This window comes from Hemiscyllium ocellatum, chromosome 30 (genome assembly GCF_020745735.1).
Source record: "Hemiscyllium ocellatum isolate sHemOce1 chromosome 30, sHemOce1.pat.X.cur, whole genome shotgun sequence".
In the NCBI taxonomy this organism is placed as follows: Eukaryota; Metazoa; Chordata; class Chondrichthyes; order Orectolobiformes; family Hemiscylliidae; genus Hemiscyllium; species Hemiscyllium ocellatum.
In genome coordinates this window covers 52,045,316-52,065,335 of record NC_083430.1, presented here as the reverse complement: position 1 = coordinate 52,065,335, position 20,020 = coordinate 52,045,316, and the positions used below count along the sequence as shown (strand labels likewise).

At 42.5% G+C, this 20,020-nt stretch overlaps 1 protein-coding gene across 9 annotated transcripts in view; it reads left to right on the top strand.

The window, feature by feature from the left end:
• yrk (Yes-related kinase) overlaps positions 1–20,020 on the top strand; it is a 302,153-nt gene that overhangs the window by 166,611 nt on the left and 115,522 nt on the right. The window contains exon 4 of one of the 9 annotated variants that reach the window (XM_060847432.1): positions 4,880–4,993. The exons of 5 other annotated variants lie outside the window; for them this stretch is intronic. Coding sequence is in view for 3 of the 4 variants with exons in the window: in XM_060847437.1 (XP_060703420.1) it covers positions 19,874–19,916 (43 nt within the window). In the remaining variant the exon portion in view is untranslated. Of the gene's footprint in view, positions 1–4,879; positions 4,994–19,717; positions 19,917–20,020 lie in introns of those variants that run through there. 3 more of the 9 variants (XM_060847437.1, XM_060847428.1, XM_060847427.1) reach the window with 3 other exon arrangements.

Sequence of the window (20,020 nt, the reverse complement as noted above, 5' to 3'; positions counted from 1 at the left end):
CCAACTTCAAGACCCCAGCAACTGTTGTGCTACTGAGACTTTATAAAAACACGTTGTGCCACTGAGACTTTATAAAGTCCTGGTTAGGCCCCATTTGGAGTACTGTGTCCAGTTTTGGTCCCCACACCTCAGGAAGGACATACTGGCACTGGAACGTGTCCAGCAGAGATTCACACAGATGATCCCTGGAATGGTTGGTCTAACATACGAGGAATGGCTGAGGATCCTGGGATTGTATTCATTGGAGTTTAGAAGATTAAGGGGAGATTTAATAGAAACTTACAAGATAATAGATGGCTTGGAAAGGGTGGACGCTAGGAAATTGTTTCCGTTAGGTGTGGAGACTAGGACCCGTGGACACAGCCTTAGAATTAGAGGGGGTAAATTCAGAACAGAAATGTGGAGACATTTCTTCAGCCAGAGAGTGGTGGGCCTGTGGAATTCATTGCCGCAGAGTGCACTGGAGGCTGGAACACTAAATGTCTTCAAGGCAGAGATTGATAAATTCTTGATATCACAAGGAATTAAGGGTTATGGGAAGAATGCGGGTAAGTGGAATTGAAATGCCCATCAGCCATGATTGAATGGCGGAGTGGACTGAATGGGCTGAATGGCCGGCTGAATGGCCTAACTTCAACTCCTATGTCTTATGGTCTTATGGTCTTAACTGCTACTGAAAAACTAAAACGAAACATCCTGGTTCAGTGGGAGCTTGGCCTCACCCATTCAGGTTGCTTCTATTGTTCTGACTTTTGAGAAATAAAATCTCACAAGCTGTTTACTTTATGAGCTTTGAAACAGACTGCTTGGCATCTCTGTCCCAACCCCTCTTCATCCAAAAAAATTACCACATCGGATGAAGAATATTGAATGGCAACGGGGCATTAAAGTGTCAATAGGAATAGGAAATATCCTGACCTTTTCTCTCCTGCACATGCAAATTAACAAACAAACGGTAGACGATTCATCTCCTTAATCTTGTTCCACCATTCAATAAAATCCTGGGTAATCCGATTACTCCACATTTTTGCCTACCCCGATAACAGATTTAAAAATTCTCAAGGACTATGCTTCCACCTCCTTTTATATACACAGAAGGATTTCACAAAACTACTCCTTAATGAACAAAGTCATAGAGTCATAGAGATGTACTGCACAGAAACAGATCCTTCGGACAAACTTGTTCATGCTGACCAGATATCCCAACCTAATCTAGTCCCACTCGCCAGCACCCGGCCCATATCCCTCCAAACCCTTCCTATTCATTTACCCATCCAGATACCTTTTAAATGTTGCAATTGTACCAGCCTCCACCACATCCTCAGGCAGCTCATTCCATACACGCACCACTTTCTATGTGAAAACATTGACCCTTAGGTCTCATTTATATCTTTCCCCTCTCACCCTAAACCTATGCCCTCTAGTTTTGGACTCCCCAACCCCAAGGAAAAGACATTTGTCTATTTATTGTAACCATGCCCCACATGATTTTGTAAACCTCTATAAGGTCACCCCTCAGCCTCCAACACTCTAGGGAAAACAACCCCAGCCCCTCTCCCTATAGCTCAAATCCTCCAACCCTGGCAACATCCTTGTAAATCTTTTCTGAACTCTTTCAGGTTTCACAAATCCTTCTGATAGGAAGGAGACCAGAATCGTACATAATATTCCAACAGCGGCATAACTAATGTCCCGTTCAGCCACAACTTGACCTCCCTGTGCTCAATACTCTGACCAATAAAGGAAAGCATACCAAACACCTTCTTCACTATCATATCTACATGCAACTCTACTTTCAAAGAATTATGAACCTGGACTCCAAGATCTTTTTGTTCAGCAATACTCCCTAGGACCTTACCGTGAAGTGTATAAATCCTGTTAAGATTTGCTTTCCCAAAATGCAGCACCTCACAGTCATCTGAATTAAACTGCATCTGCCACTTCTCAGCCCATTAGCCCATCTGATCAAGATCCTACTGTAATATCAGGTAACCTTCTTTACTGTCTACTACACCTCCAATATTGGTGTCATCTGCAAACTTAATAACTGTACCTCTTATGTTCACATCCAAATCATTTATAAAAATGACAAAAAGTAGAAGACCCAACACCGATCCTTGTGGCACTCCACTGGTCACAGGCCTCCAGTCTGAAAAACAACCCTCCACCTCCACTCTCTGTCTTCTACGTTTGAACCAGTTTTGTATCCAAATGGCTAGTTCTCCCTGTATTCCATGAGTTCTAACCTTGCTAACCAGTCTCCCATGGGAAATCTTGTCAAATGCCTTACTGAAGTTCATATAGATCACATCTACTGCTCTGCCCTCATCAATCTTCTTTGTTACTTTCTCAAAAAAACTCAATCAAGTTTGTGAGACATGATTCCTCATGCACAAAGCCACGTTGACTATCTCTAATCAGTCCTTGCCTTTCCAAATACATGTACATTCTGTCCTTCAGGATTTCCTCCAACAACTTGCCCACCACCAATATCAGGCTCACTGGTCTATAGTTCTCTGGCTTGTCCTTACCACCCTTCTTAAACAGTGGCGCCACGTTAGCCAACTTCCAGTCTTCTGGCACCTCACCTGTGGCTATCGATGATACAAATGTTGTCGTTGGTGAAAAAGGCACATCTTCAATCCAGTGAAACAAAGGAAGGCCTCGCCCTAATTTGTTTCTGACTGAGATCAGCAAGCGCCAAATGACCAGGACTCTTTGAGATCATCAACAAAAAGACACCATTGAAAGGAAAAACCTGGTACATTTCCAATCTAAAGTTAGTGCTGTTAAATATCATGCTAATTTGAACACATAAATCAACAAACAGTCCATCTGAATATATTTCGCAAGTTTCTGACAAAAGAAGTGATTATATTTTGTTGTGATGGAGGTATGTTGGCAAACAGTGAACACAATTCACACAGCGATTCTACATAATGCAGACCTAATTCCTATAGTTTTTTCTGGACAAAGAGCACATCTTAAGTGAAAATCTCTGGAATTTCTACCAAGAAGGGCTGCCAATACTGGCTCATCAAACAAAAGGGAATCGAGGGTTATGGAGAAAAGGTAGGAAGTGGAGCTGAGGATTATCAAATCAGCTGTGCTCTCATTACATCTCAGAGAAGAATTGACAGGATGAATGGCCTACTCCTAATCGTGTTTTAATGGGCTGAAATGTGATTTGAGAGCTGTGTTAGCTTTAATCTGCAGGCATGTGTATAAACAGCAAACCTGAGTGTTAATATGTGCTGCTTCATGTGTTAAGTTAATGTTAGTAGGTGATGTACAGCTATGGGTTAACTGTCAGTGAACAGCAACCTATTCCAGTTGCCAAGCGCCCCCCTGCTGCTCCTGTAATTCAGAACTGCTGGTGGCTGCATTTCAGGAGATCCATAGCAGGAGGTATAAACAGCTAATGCAAAGCAACCTGCTGTTGTCTGCTAATTGTGGAAGGGGGTGTGGGGGATGGGAATAATCATTGAAGACCTCCTGGTGTCTGAGCTGAAGCACATGGAATGGGCATGCCCTGCTGAAGTCAGCCAGGATTATTTGGATCAATCAGTTTCCAGTCTCCATGGAAGTCAGCCTCCTCCCGAGCTGCCGTCACTGAGCAGTCGGCCATGTTGGGTCAGAATGTTGTTGGTTCAAGTCCCACTTGAGAGCAAAAACCAAAGTACTGTGTTGGACTGCCAGCTGGAGAAGTTAGAGGTGCTATTTATCAGATGAACAATAACCTGAAGCCTTGTCTACCGTGGCACTATTTCCAAAGATGCAGGGGGCATTGCTCGGATTTCTTGATCAATTATTACCCGACATATCAAACTGGTCAATATCACATTGCTTTTTGTGTGGAATCTTGCTGTGTGCAAGATAATTATATTTTGTACATTGCAACAGATTGCTGCAAAACATGTTAGGATCTTGTAATGGGGTGAAAGGCTGTACACAAATGCAAGTTTTTCTTTTCAAGTAATAAAGCACATATGCCATTCCAGCTGTTCTAGTTGAACTTGTCAATAGGTGCAGATGATACACAATTGACAAAAATAATGGTTGGTGAGAGGATGCACAACTTCTATTGGTGCTCGAGTGTAAGTGAAGGTCTGATTGACAATGTCCTGGCAATCCCAGCTGAGACAGAGACTGAAGCAACTAAGATCCCAAACTCAATGGCACTGTCAGACTCAATTATATCCAGGAATATGCTGTTAACCAGCTGAGGACCATCCATATGCTGAATGACTGAATGATGAGAGTGCAAGAAGGTTTGATGTTCAATGAAGTAAATTGCTGAGTTTAATCTGAAACTGCAGCCTGGAGTTAGAAAATGCAGATCTCTTTTGTTTAATTTTTTTCCAATAATGTACTGTATAAAGTTTGTAAACAAAAACATTTCAACTTGAATATTCCAGGACTTGCCAGAAATCAACATACCCCAAAGACAACATCTTCCATAGGATTCAGTTGCAACAGGTTTATTGTTTGCAGAACACATTCCATGTTAATATATAGCCTCACTCAAATATTTCTAATTAAAAATTACAGTTTGTGAAAGAGATTTTTAAAAATCTCTAAATACCACTTTTCTCTCTGGAATGCCTCAATACCTTTTCAATGCTCTTGACTGACACCATATATTTGTTGGAAGGTACATGGTGTGATGGGTAATTCAGTTCCAGCCCTCAGGGAGCTGTGGCTGACAGACCATGGACAGCTACTTTTCCTTACCCTCACTATAGCTGCTGCCCCAACCTCCAGTGGCTCCCTCATCATAGTCCTGGCCATTAGAAAGTGCCAGTTGCAACCCGAGTTTGAAGATAATACCTTGCATTGGAAGTTGCAGGCGGACCAATTTCTTTTTATTCATTCACAGGATGGGAGTACCGCTGGTTAGGCCAGCATTTATTGCCCATCTCTAATTACCCAGAGGGCAGTTAAGAGTCAACCACATTGCTGCGGGTCTGGAGTCACATGTAGGCCGGACCAGGTAAGGATGGCAGTTTCCTTCCCTGAAGGGCATTAGTGAACCAGGTGAGTATTTTCAAAAAAATGACAATGGATTCAAGGCCATCACTAGATTCTTAAATCCAGATATTCAAATTCCACTATCTCCCATGGCAGGATTTGAACCCACATCTCCAGAACATTATCTGGGTCTTTAGATTAACAGTCCAGGGATAATAATGCTAGGTCATTGCCACCCCATAGTGTCTTTCACTGAATTGATGGTCCTACAGGAGCAGTTGATGTTTGGTTCAATGTGCGATTCCAGAGAACAGCCCACGGGGCACAGGATCCTGCTACATGGAGCTGCTCAGAACTAACCTCAACAAAACCACTGCATCTCTCCAGATCTTCTTTGCAAAAGCACATTTCTTTGCAAGGAGGCGGACAAGAGTTCTCCCACCACAGCCACTTTGAAGGCACTGTGCAGAGGGCGGAATTCCGGGTGTTCAGCAGGTTCCATCACCAGCCAAGCGACATCTTGGTGCATTTTGGAGAATTCTGGCAGCGAGGTGTTCTGCCCACTGATTGTGCTGCAAACTGTGATGTGCTCCTGTTCCATCCAGAAGGTGCACACACAGAGCTGTCTGATAAAAGAGGAGGGTTGCTGATGTCATCGCTGTCTGACATTTTGAGGATCAGCAAATCTCTTTCAGACAGCCTGTGAGGTGTGGAGCCCACAAACAGCAGAACCTCCCCCTTCTAGATATTTTTATTCATTTTCTGTTCTCGATCAGGGAGGTAACATTTCAGGGAAAGAGTCTGAACAAATGGCTAACTCTAAAGGAGCTGACAGAGCCCATGAGTCATCGTCATAGAGATGTACAGCATGGAAACAGACCCTTCGGTCCAAAGCATTCATGTCAACCAAATATCCCAATCCAATCTAGTCCCATTTACCAGCATTTGGCCCATATCCCTCCAAACCCTTCCTATTCCTACCCCCATCCAGATGCCTTTTAAATGTTGCAATTGTACCAGCCTCCACCACTTCCTGTGGCAGCTCATTCCATATGCATACCACCCTCTGCTTGAAAAATTTGCCTCTTAGGACCCTTTTAATTCTTTCCACTCTCACCCTTAATCTATGCCCTCTAGTTTTGGACTCTCCCACTCCAGGTAAAAGACATTGTCTATTTACCCTATCTATGCCCCTCATGATTTTATAAACCTCCGACTCTCCAGGGAAAATAGCCCCAGCATATTCAACCTCTCCCCGCAGCTCAAACTATCCAACTCTGGCAACATTCTTGTAAATTTTTCTGTACCCTTTCACATTTCACAACATCCTTCCAATTGGATAGGGACCAGAACTGCAGGCAGTGTACCTCGGAGAAGAGTAAAATTGCTGAAAATAACACTTTCCCAGTGCTGTGAGCCCCTGATTGAGCAGGACCTGCTGGAGGTGACGGAGAGCCCGCTACTAGCCAATGGCAAGTGTGAATTCATGAGGAAGGACATCCCCTGACTCCCCTTCAGGCAGAAGGGGAAGAGAGATGAAATTAGGAATTGGGGAACAATCTTACTCCTAAACATGGACGACAAAATCGGTCACGGGTTATTGCCGAGTGGGTCGGGACTGCTCTTGGTGCAGTTAATTCATCCTGAGCAGACTTAAACTGCACCAGGCAGGTCAATATCTGACAGCCTTACACCTCTCAGGGATACGATCACCCTAATGAGGGACAGAGAGGTGGACACTACCTCATCAGCCTGGATCTGGAGAAGGTCTTTGACAGAATATCATTCACCTATCTGAGGGATATGTTCTCTCCTAAATGGGGTTTAAGGAAAGAGTCTGTAGTTGGATCCAATGGATAGACATAAACATACGGAGTGGAGTTTCAGTCAATAGATGGGAGGTTCTGGATCAAATCTGGAGTCAGCACAGGGCTGCCCTCTCCTTCCCTTGTCCTGTCCATGTGTTTTACAGAATCGTTTGGCAAGTCCATTACAAAGAACCTGAGCATAAGAGGATTGACAATCCCAGGTAGTGGAGGCCCTTAGGTTAAAGCATGGTCAAAGTCATTATTTTCTGCTTGGATCTGCTTTTGATGAATAGACTAATGAGCATCTGCAACCAGTTTGAACCAGCCTCGAGAGCCAAGGTAACCCAGAAAGAATGAAGCCCTGGACTGACTGACTGACTAACTCTATCCCCCTTCAGGTCAGATAACCCAAAAGTGCTAGGGAGACAGTTAACAGGGAACAAAGCTTTGACAAAGGGTCAGTTAGACTCGAAACGTCAGCTCTTTTCTCTCCTTACAGATGCTGCCAGACCTGCTGACATTTTCCAACATTTTCTCTTTTGGTTTCAGTTAACAGGGAATGGTCAGTGTGCCATTAACTGGAAATAGGGATAGTACAATAAAAACTGAGCACATGGGTAAGAGCCTGGCCACCAGGTGAGAGGCACTGTCTCAGGATTACTGTACGTGGTGCAGAAGAGGCCGCTCTCCCCCACACAACGGCACTATCCCCAGCCAACTTCCTCTTTATCTGGAAATTGAAAATGCACCGTGTTCACAGGAACACAACCTACACAGCTCTAGATAAAGAGACAGAGCATGTAACTGGCATCACCTTCATCCCATAAAGGTCAAGTACTGTTGAAACTAGAAATCGGAAATGAAAACAAACTTCTGGAGAAACTTGGCAGGTCTGACGGCATCTGTGGACCCTGAGTTCTGACGAAGAGTCACACAGGACTCAAGGTTAACCCAGTTTCTCTCTTCACAGATGCTGCCAGGCCTGCTGAGTTTTTCCAGCGTTCTCTGTCTATATCAGCCTCACACTGTGGGCCATGAGTTACATCGAGCTGGTGTACGCCCTCAGTACACAAACACCAAGTGTCACCACGTACTGTGGTCCCACCTGTCACCAGGGCTCTTGCAGATAGCTCTGGCCATATTACCATGGAACACTCCGAGTCGTCTGACCATAACATACCACCTGACCCCACCCCCGCCCTGCTCCACCCCTCCTCCAGAGAAGCTGATGCAGAAAACAAAAAAAAAGTGTTTTGACTCTAAGTCCATCAGGAAGTGATCAGTAAGTAACGTCCTCAAGGCTCTGTGGGGAAATGAGAAGCTCCGATGAGCAGACTGTCAAAGTCATTCGGCAGAACGCCTCATTGCCAGAACTTACAAAACGCACCTCGCCATATTTTTACCCGGATTAACAATTAGGTTAAAGCACCTCCTGAAAAGGTGGCCAAACAGCTTCTAACAGTCAATCTGGTGGGTTGACAGGACTCCTCTGTTTAATTAACACTGTCTGTACATCAACGGCAGCACTACAGCAGAGGAAACACAGGATTCCACATATCAGGCCTGCTGACAAAACGAGAAAGGGGAAATTAAAACTGTTAGGTTATCAGTTCCATAGCATCAGCATTAACACATCGAGCAAAAATATTGGTACCTTGCATTTTGTGCTGAATTGCTAAAAGCCAAGCAGCTGGTCAGGTAGGATTCACACAGAATCATTTATAACATCCATACTGTGGGAAATGAGATGAGGAGGAAGGGGGATTTTGTTTTGACATAAGAAGAATGCAATTTCTCCAAATTGTAATTTAAGTGTAGAAGAAATTTCAGGAACTGGAACAAAGTTGTGTTGAACAAGTCAGTCGTTATGTCTTGATTCAGTCACCTTCAGTGCTTTCACCCCATGCGTTCCTCAATCCATTTGTACTGTCAACTCCTGTAACCTTCCTACCGCTCCTCACTATTCGCAACTCCAATACCCCGCCCCCCCCCCACTATTCACAACTCCAATAACTCAACCCCCTCATTGTTCACGACTCCAATAACCCACCCCCTCACTATTCACAGCTCCAATAACCCACCGCACTCACTATTCACGACTCCAATAACCCACCCCCTCACTATTCACAACTCCAATAACCCACCCCCTCACTATTCATAACTCCAATAACCCACCCCTCACTACTCAAAGCTCCAATAACTCAACCCCTCACTACTCACAATTCCAAGAACCCACTGCCCCTCACTATTCACAACTCCAATAACCCACCCCCCCCACTATTCACAACTCCAAAAAGTCACCCCTCTCACTATTCACTACTCCAATAACCCACCCCCCTCACTATTCACAGCTCCAATAACCCACCCCATTCATTATTCACAACTCCAATAACCCACCCCCTCACTATTCACAACTCCAATAACCCACCCCCTCACTATTCACAGCTCCAATAACCCACCCCCTCACTATTCACAACTCCAATAACTCACCCCCTCACTATTCAGGACTCCAATAACTCACCCGTCACTATTCACAGCTCCAATAACCCACCGCACTCACTATTCACGACTCCAATAACCCACCCCCCTCACTATTCACAGCTCCAATAACCCACCCCATTCATTATTCACAACTCCAATAACCCACCCCCCTCACTATTCATAACTCCAATAACCCACCCCCTCACTATTCACAGCTCCAATAACCCACCCCCTCACTATTCACAACTCCAATAACCCTCTCCTCACTATTCACAACTCCAATAACCCACCCTCTCACTATTCATGACGCCAATAATACCCCCCTCACTATTCACAATTCCAATAACTCACCCCCCCACTATTCCCAACTCCAATAACCTAGCCCCCTCATTATCCACAACTCCAATAACCCACCCCCCTCATTATCCACAATTACAATAACCCTTTACTTCTTACTATTAACTTTCTCAGTTTTCCATTTGTTGACTTTGGTCTAATATTCAAACCATATTTGCTCTCGACCAGTTTTCTTTTATTTACTCATGCGATGCAGACACTGCTCGCTGGGCCAGTATTTATTGCCCAACGCTTGTTGTTCTCAAGAAGGTGGTGGTGAGCTGTCTTCTCGAATCGCTGCTGTCCATGTGCTGTGGGTAATTTTATCAGTTCATTTCATAATCCTGTCAAACATCAATTGAATCAATTTAAAATATCTCTTACCAGTTAGAATGAAGTGTGACGATGTAAACATCCCTCCTGACTGGGAATGCCAACTTTGACCAAATTTATTTCCCGAGACTTCATCACATGGGACTTGCCTCCACGCACCAGCCATTAGTCAGCAACAGAGCCAATCTTGCTTTCCAATTGGCTGACAAAGTACAGCGCCTGATGTCCCAACTGGACAATGCACAACTCTGCATTAAACAATCCATTTTCCCATCATTTCTCTGTTACGGACATAAAAATATTTAATGTCCAAAGAAAATGGAAAATCTAGTCTTGTAGAATATCCGTGCAATTTCTCTCCAGGGTTTACCTCCAGCAGGGGCTTGGAGGTGAGTCTTCACTTGCTGGAGACTGCAATCCCAGGAAACTTGGCAAACCCACCCCTCATCATGTCACATCTTCAGTTTCATAGAATCCCTACAATGTGGAAACAGGCCCTTCAGCTCAACAAATCCACACTGACTCTCTGAAGAGTAACCCACCCAGCCCATTTTCCTCTCCTATATTAATCCATGAATAATGCACCTAACATATACATCCCTGAAACTGTGGCCAATTCACCTAACCTACACATCTTTGTGATTGTGGGAAGAAACTCATGCAGACATGGGGAGAATGTGCAAACTCCACACAGACAGTCGCCTGAGGCTGGAATCAAAACCGGGTCCCCGGCCCTGTAAGACAACAGTGCTAACCACTGTGCCAAATCACATTCTGCAAACGCTTAATCGTATAAATCTCCAATTCTCACATCCTGTCCTACGCTAGTCCCCACCCAGTCACTTCCTTTATCCTTGACAAGTTATGTTAGCTCTTTATCCTCTAATGATCTGAATTTAATATCTTTGTCTTATTGTTCAAACCAGTTATTAGATTCCACCCACCTCTCTACCATCTTCACTTCCTCTCCTGCATCCTGTATTTCTCTACCTCTGAACTCCTTGCAGCCCTTCATCCTGTCTGCTCTGCTCCTTTGTACTCATGTTGTGAATTCAACAAATGGCTTCTATCCAGTTCTGAAGAAATATCATCTCAGCCATAAGACATTAAATTGCTTTTCTCTCCACAGAGGCTGATAAACCTGTTGAGTTTTTCCAACACTTTCCGTGTTTGTTTCTAATGGCTTCAGCCTCTTTTTATGACCTTGATGGGTAGAGTTATCGACGTTTCGGGCATAAGCCCTTCTTCAGGAAGAAGGGCTTATGCCCGAAATGTCGAATTTCCTGCTCCTTGGATGCTGCGCTTTTCCAGCAACACATTTTCAGCTCTGATCTCCAGCATCTGCAGACCTCACTCTCTCCTCCTGGTAGAGTTATCCCCTTATCCCACAGATCCCAACATAAATGTAACTGTTTTAAGCAGAAAAGCAATTGGATACGTCCTCTAAATTTAACTTAAAATGAAGAAAAATTAACCAGGTTTCTTTAATAAGAATAAAATTGTCAAAGATCCTTACTCCATGAAGATACAAAATTAGTTAACACACTCAGTTTGTAAAATGAAAATTGAAATGTTTATCCCTCTAGATATACCACCGATATACATGCACACAGTGCACCAGGTAAGGGGAAAAATTGCAGATATCTTTCTGCAGAGGTTCCAAACACGAAGGAAATTGGCCAATAGATGTGAGTTCTTGAAAGCAAAAAAAAGATCAGGGATGAGATGCTAAGATGTCTGTTGACATTCCACCATAACGTTTGATATTTCTGAACATACAGTTATCTCCAAAGACTTCTGTAAATGCAGACATTTGGGAATTATCAACAGATTCTTTCAGAGGATTGTCATGCAAGAATGTTTGGACCAGGCTCTAGATACCATATTGGACCCACAACAAGGTTCCTGTCCAGAAAAGGGAGAGCTGAGCTGGGAAGCTTCTTTCTTTCAGCCAGCTTCTCCACAACTGCTCCAAACAATATCAAACAGAAACTGGAACCTGACCATTGGAAACTCCAGGAAGCAACCAGTTAACTTAAGATATGTGACTATCACTTTTTAGAAAAAACTACTACTGTCCTGTTTTGTGATCTCTTCACAATCCATGTATCCACAATCTTTCAAACTCAAGTTCATATCAATTTATTATTCATTAACTTTTCAAAATGGTTGCAAAAGACCTGCCTGTATTTGTTTCAAAGTCAAATTTAAAGAAGGATGAAAGATCCAATGGGGATTCTGTCAACAGACAGGTAATAGACCGCAGTCAAATAAAGAGACACATGAACTCTGCAGCAGATCAGAATTACAATTTGCCAAAACATCGCTGTTTGTAGCCATTTTAATGAAATAGTCAGTTGCACAATGATTGAATGGTTACCTAAACCTAATTTAAAGTAAAGGTTGGAGTGAGGATGTTAATTGTTTCATGCAGAAGACTTGGCATCTGAATAATTAGCAGGGAGACGTACCAGCCTTTGGATTTTGACATATATCACAGCTTTTGTGTCTTGCTCACACTTTGCCCTCAGCTATTTCCCTTCAGATGTGTTTCAAAAGCAAAGCCTCATTTTTACACAGAGAACCTTGTTAGCCTATAAACGTACCTTCATGTACAATGTCTGTGATTGAGGTGAGCAATTGCTAAAGGTTGACCATGAGCTCAGCAATAAACTGTTATATTGGTGACAGTCGAAGACTAGACTGCAAACCAGGATCAATTCTTACCTGACATAAAATCATATTATTTGGAGTACCATGACTTTAATGTGATTTTGCTATCATTAGGTTGTCACTTTTGAAGTATACACACCTAAGGAATTAGACTGCTTTTTCAATAACATGCTTGAAATTCTCTTTTTAAATCTATCATGTACCAACCTCAGTGTTGGCCCTTACGTCCATTTTAAATCCTTTTCCTCTCACCCTGAACCTATGAGCTGTCAGAGGAAGTGGTAGAGGCTGGCACAGTTACAACATTTATTTGGTATCTGGATGGGTACATGGATAGGAAGGGGTTAGAGGAATACGGGCCAAATGCTGGCAAATGGGGACTGGATTAATTTAGGATATCTGGTCGGCATGGGCGAGTTGGACCAAAGGGTCTGTTTCTATGATTCTATGATATTATATCACTCCAAGACTAATAGTTCTGGTTGTATATGAATATTTGTAGGTTTGTTTTGAAGTGACAGGTTCGAAACAGATAGCTTTTGAACAATTATATATTGCTGCTGTGTTTGTCCATGTGATTGTGTAGTTCTTTTCATGTTGTGAAGAGACAAACATGTCCACTGCTCTTTACTGATTACAATTGTCTGAAAGCACTTCCAGAACTTAACAAGCCCATCATGCAACCAGAGCTATTTTGTTGTGATGGAGATTTTGTGGAGATTGCTGGCAACCACAAGTCTTAATTTTCTCTCCAGCCAACTCCCAACTTCTAAGAAATGGGTGAACAGAAATGGCTTTTCCTTCTGATTGGTGTGGAAACAATTTGAACATACAGCAAGCCCTCGGAAATTCTGCTCACCTGCTCACCAACTTCCTTGATGCTGGCCTAAGATTTCCATCATTAACTGAAATGGCTGGCGAGACTGACAGAGAATGCCTAAGAGTGAGGCACCTAGGAGCTGGCCATCCTTGAGACAAGTGATGTTGACGGGGAATATGAAGGGATCTATTGCAGAAGTGGGTACCCATTGTGTCAGTGTCCCGGATTGCCTTTGCGTTATCCTGTACAAGTTGCACTGATTAAAAACAAATGTAGAAACGTAATTTGAGGCCACAACCAAGACTAGACAAAAGCAGGTGCTGCTTCACTCAGTCTACCCTCAAACAGCAATTTTGGCAATTTGCACTTTGAAAGCACCTACTACTTGAAGATAAATCCACCATTTCAGCTTTCCTCCCATTAGCTCAAAAGTCATGAAGGGGCTGGACAAAGTCAATAGAGAGAAGCCGCCCCTGCTCATTAAAGGAATTAGGATGAGAGGGAATAGGTTTTTAAGTGAGTTACAAGTAAAGCAAGGATGATGTAAGATAACCCTTTTTCACTGAGCAAGTAATCTTTGATGAATTCTCTGTCTCCCTCAGACATGGACTCAGTGAGTCACTTTCCCACTGCCAGACCGCTGGGACCTTTTCAGCTCCCCTGCCCCCCTATATCCCTTCCCCCTACTCCCCTTACCCCAATCACCATTCCAGAAGAAGGGTTATACCTGAAATGTCGACTTCTCCATCTCCTGAAACTGACTGGCTTGCTGTGTTGTTCCAGCTTCCTGCTTGTCTACATCGCATTCCCAACTGTCAGTCAATTAGTCAAAGATTAAGACTGACCAATCAGCTAATTCTGAACCTGGGAAGCGAAAAAATCTGTGTAATGGTGAAGATGGGGTTGTTTACAGGGGTTAGGGGAATCCTGTGTAAGATTTATCTTGCAAGAAACATTAAAACAAATCTGCTGCTTCATTATTATAGCTGGTGTGTGTGTGTGTGTGTGTGTGTGTGTGTGTGTGTGTGTGTGTGTGTGTGTGTGTGTGTGTGTGTGTGTGTGTGTGTACCTGTAGACTGCTCTGTGATAAATTGAACTCTGCCTGATCTGTAGCTCTCATGTAGACTATTGTGAAAGTGTACAGATTTCCAGCTCAAGACTTGTGGGCTAGCACAATCGTGACTGAAAACTTTGGAATTAATTGAGTAAAATTTCTATTCTTCTGAATTCAGACTTTTTTCCCTGAGAAAAGATGGGAGGGAGGAACTTACTGATCTCAATTCTAACTAGTTCAAAAACTTTACACTGAACTCAAACTTCTTCAATGCTAGAATACCCGAAGATTCTTTTTGTAGGATGAATACTGAAGAATCATAGAAGGCCACAATTCACCCCTCTATGACTTACTAGTCCCACTATACCCCAAAAAACTACAATTTTGTTGTCTTTTTTGTGTTTATCCAATTCCCTTTGAAAACCACAACAAAACATGCCTCCATCACACTCTCTCAGGCTGTAGATTTTCAGATTGTAAAACGTTTGTTCCTCATTTTGCATTGGTTCTTCCATTACCACCTTTAATTATTAGTCTCTTGTCCTCCACCATTCAAAGGGAATGGATTCTCTCCATCTGCACTGTCTGGACCCCTCAGGATTTTGAGTGTTTCCTTCAAATCTCCAACAGAACAGCCTTCCCTTCTCCAATCTATAAATAAAACTCAAGTCCTTCTTCATAAGAACCTGCTTTAATAGAGTTAGTAAAGTAAAAAACAGAGAGCTCCATACTGGTTGAATGCAATAAGAAAGACATTGTTTGTCCTTACTGTCATGGTTATTAAAATCATTGTCCCCTTGTCACAGAATCACAGAATCATTAAGAAGCAGAAGAAAGCCAATGACCCCTTCATGCCTAGACCAGTGCCAGCCTGACTCTGTTGCTTTGTACCAATCTCCTGTTTTTTTCCCCGTACCCTGATATATCATTTCTAGCCAAATAATTATTCAATACCTGTTTGAGTATCTCAATTGAACCTGCCTCCACGATATTTCCAGGCAGTATACTCCATACCCTAGCTACACCATAGAAACCATAGAAATAATACAGCCCAGAAAGGAGCCATTCGTCCATCTTGTCTGTGATGACTCAAAGACACGCAGATGCCTTTTCTAATCCCATCTGCCAGCTCATAGCCCTGCAGCTTACAGCATTGAAGGTGCATCTCCAGGTACTTTTTATAAGAGTTTTTAGGGTCTCTGCCTTCACCAACATGCACAACGAATTCCCTTTGTGTGAAAAGATTCTTCCTCATGTCCCTCTTATCCTTCTGCCACTTTACTTGAATCTATGACCCCTGGTTTTTTAATTCTCTGTCAAGGGAAACCAGTTCCTCCTGTCTGCTATGTCTCCACCCTCACCATTTTGTATACCTCAACCATGTCACTCCTCAGCTATCTCTGTTTCAAGGAAAACAACTCCAACCTCTCCAATCTCTCCTCTTGGCTGCAGTTCTCCAGCACTGGCACATTCTAGTAAATCTTCTCTGTGCCCTATTCCTCAGCTGTGGCCTCACCAGTGTTTTATACAGTTTGGAGAAAGTGAGGACTGCAGATGCTGGAGATCAGAGCTGAAAAATGTTTTGCTGGAAAAGTGCAGCAAGTCAGGCAGCATCCAAGGAGCAGGAGAATTGACATTTCGAAGAATCCTGAAGAAGGGCTTATGCCTTTTATACAGTTTCACCATTATATCCATGTAATATCACCATCGCTTAATTTGCTCACTTTAAATCGATGTCCTGCCGTGCGAGCAGGAACAACTTCTCCTGATCTAATCCATCCCACTCAGCATGTTGCAAATCTTGATCAAGTCTCCTCTCAGCCTCCTTCTCTCCAGGGAGAACTGTGCCAACATTTTCAATCTATCCTCAGAACAGAAACATTTCTTTCCTGGAGCCATTGTAGTAAATCATTTCTGCACTCTCTCCATCGCATTTACATTTACATGGCACCCAGAACTACTCAAAATGCTCCAGCTGAGGTCCAACATGTGGCTCATACAAGTTCAACATCACGTCCTTGCTCTTATATTCTCTGTCCCTATTTCTGTTTATTTATTCATTGGATGAGCGCTTCTCTGGCTGGACCAGCAATTATTGCCCAGACCCAATTGCCCAGAGGCCAGTTGAGAGTCAACCACATTGCTGTGGGTCTGGAGTCACATGTAGGCTAGAATGACAGTGTCCTTCCCTGAAGGACCTTAGTTAGCTCGATGTTTTTGTTTGATGATCGGCAATGGTTTCATGGTCATTATTAGACTCTTAATTCGAGATATTTATTAAATTCAAATTTCATCTTCTGCTGTGGCAGGATTTGAACCCAGGTCCTCAAAATATCACCTGGATTAATAGTTTAGTAATAATATCACTGGGCCATCATCTCCCCTTGATAAAGCTGCCAACGTTGTAAGTTTTATTAATTGCTCTCTATCTGTCCTGACATTTTCAATGATCTGTGCTGCCAACTTTCATAACCTAGTTCAATGTCCTTCCCCCTAACATCTCTCATTCTCTGTCTGTCACTCCCTCTCTCTAATCATGTGTAACAGTGGGAGGGTAAGTCTGCCACTGTAGAACAGAGAAAGCAGTCTGCTCATCTTTCTACTTGGGGTTTGCGATGCGTTGCTGTGAAACCTGGAGCTAACACAGAGTTTCAAATATTAAACATGAAAATAATTAGATCAGTGTCACTTGATCACTGTTAGTTGTCAATTTTGTTTTTAAAAAATAAGCTAAATATGATTTTAAAAATTGGTCAAAAATAAAAGCTGGTTAGCTAATTGTCAGTTAAACAAATCTCTCTGCACCCTGTGGATATGACAGGATAAAGCTGAGGTCAGTGGTAGTTCACTAGCTTGGCTTTGACATCTCCTCATTGCTTCTGTGAAAGTTGGACTCAAATGAAATGAACATCAAAGATTGGAGAAACCTGACAGCACAGCTCGCAGAATAAAAATACAGAGGGGACAGCTGGGATCCCCAATAGGGGGAATAAATAAATCAAGAGGACATCAGGGAAAATCCTGGTGGGGTCTCTGTACTGTGGCGAGACTGTGGAAACGCCAGCTTGTATCAAGTCTATTGTGCAGTGCACCTGCCAAGTGGCTAATGACCAAAAATAACTCTCTCCTGGTGGAAAATGTGTTTTTTGAAAACAATTGGTCATTTATCCTAAAAAAAATGCAAGGGCTAGCTAATAGACAGTGTCAACAAACTGCATAAAAACAGGATGAGATTCAAAGTGAAATGGAATAGACTGCACTGGAACGTTAATGACAAAGGTAAAAACTAGGTAAAAACACCCCCACCCCCACCCCCACCCTCCTCTCATTTATCTCTCCACTCTTCAGGCTCTCTGCCTGTATTTCTGATGAAGGATTTTAGCCTGAAACGCCAATTTTACTGCTCCTTGGATGCTGCCTGAACTGCTGTGCTTTTCCAGCACCCCTCTAATCTAGAGACATTAATGACAAAGTCCTGTCCAAGAAAGGAGAGCTGCAAGACAGTTCATTCAAACATGACATTTATTTTGAAGTATTGTTTTCATATGCAGAATGTAACAGTGCTCGCAACATATTGCAATACATCATGATAGTGAAAGTTAGAGATTCAGCAAGGGATTCAGCAAACACACTGTCAATGATATGCGCACCGAAAGTTGCAACTTTGATGCAGGTTTTAGAACATCAGGCAATACTTTAGCTTAAAACAAAGTCTCTCCTAAAATACTCAATGTTGTGGTGACATGAATGTGCACTGTTGAGATCTTATATTAACCTGAAGCTTGATGATTGAAGGACATTTATAGAATTAAGCTGAGAGCTGGGCTAAGCTCATTTTCATTACTTGTGCGGTTGACATTAGTTGCACAGCGCTGTGAGTTGCATTTATAACCTGATCTTTGTGAAATTCCTTTCTACCATATGTGATCACGAAGTTAACTGGAGGTGTTGTGGTGATACTTTTTCTTTAGCAAAAGCAGTGAAAAATTATTCTGTAAATTTCGACACTGTAATATTTCTACACTGTAATCGTACACTTCAACACAAATATTTAAATACTTTATTCTGAATGAAATTCACCTTGAGTCTCAAAAGTAGAAAAAAACTGCTATAAATACTTGAGGTGGCAGCAGCCAAAGAACATTTTAAGTGAAGTTCATTTTAAAGTCTGTGTTTAGTATTTTCTTATGTCATGCAAATATCAGCTTGTTGAAGGGCGCCACTCATCCAGCTTTAGATGGAAGGTTTGAATTTTTGAGTAGGTCACCCAGAATTTACAATCAGGCCCTATCTTCTTAATCGGAATCCTTGTCTATCACGTATAGTTTCACACTTTGTAAGGTTAAAACAAAACATACTTAAGATACTTCGGTGAGCATTTATCCAATCTTTGCCAATGCAGTACTGGAATGTGTCAATTCTGTCCAATTGAGAATCAATGGTTAACTTTGAAGAAACAAGGGTCAAATAAATCTGGATATATTTATTTAGAGAAAAGTATTCAGAGGTCATGTGCATAACAGAATTTGAAGCTTAGAACTTTTGTGCGTGTGAATTAAGTGACAAACTTAGACTTAATTGGTTTAATAAAGGTGTAATCACAGAACCAAGGAGAGGAAGGCCATATTGTCAATAAGGCCAAGCAGATACAGTGTAAAGGGAGATGTATTGGGTTTCTCCCATATTCTTGTTACTGTTCCAAAGTAGGAAATAAGTCTTTCCACTTCTTTATCTGAACATGATTTTTTTTTGATCCTGGTATTTAATATTTGTTTGGTTCTGGGCCCTGAAACATAAATGCACAAACAATAAAAGGTCATTTGGGAAATGATGTGCATCATTTTACGTGAGCACAGCTGATTGTGTAATTTGTTAAAATCAGGAAACTGCCTTCATTACAGACAATAGGGTTGCTGCAGGCAACCTTGTGTCCCTGACCCCAAGCAGACTGGACTGTGGCTGAATCTCTTCCTGCATGTCCATTTGGGACTGGGAGCCCAGTTAACCTCAACCAGCATACCTCCCCACTGCCCCCCTTCGCACCATCCCCCCTTCAACAAAAAGCCAGGCTCCCCTTCCTGTCCAGAATGTGCTGAACAGCAGGATTCAACAAACCAGCAAGTGCAGCTGTTTCCTGGTTAGAGCTCAAAATCGCTCAATTCTCAGAACTGCGTGGAAGGCTTTTTTCTGTATTGTATATGATCTCATAACAGCAACACATCATCTTCCTTCCTAACAATTTCCAAAGTGCAGAAGTTCTCAGATCACTGTGTGGATTGAAAGTTGAAAGGCACATTTTAATTTGGAGGAATATGAATGCGTATAGGGCATTTCCAATGGTCTACATAGATCTGGCTTTTCAGTAACTATTCAGCAACCTGTCTGGGACAGATAGAAATGCGCTGGGGTACTAATGAATTAATTGTCAGCTGTGTGTTCGGTAAGTAGGTTTAACTTTCTCGTTGTTGTCAATTCCCAGAAGAATCCACAATTAATTTGTTCTAATCTCAGAGATTTCTAGCTTATTAAACTTAAAAACGATTT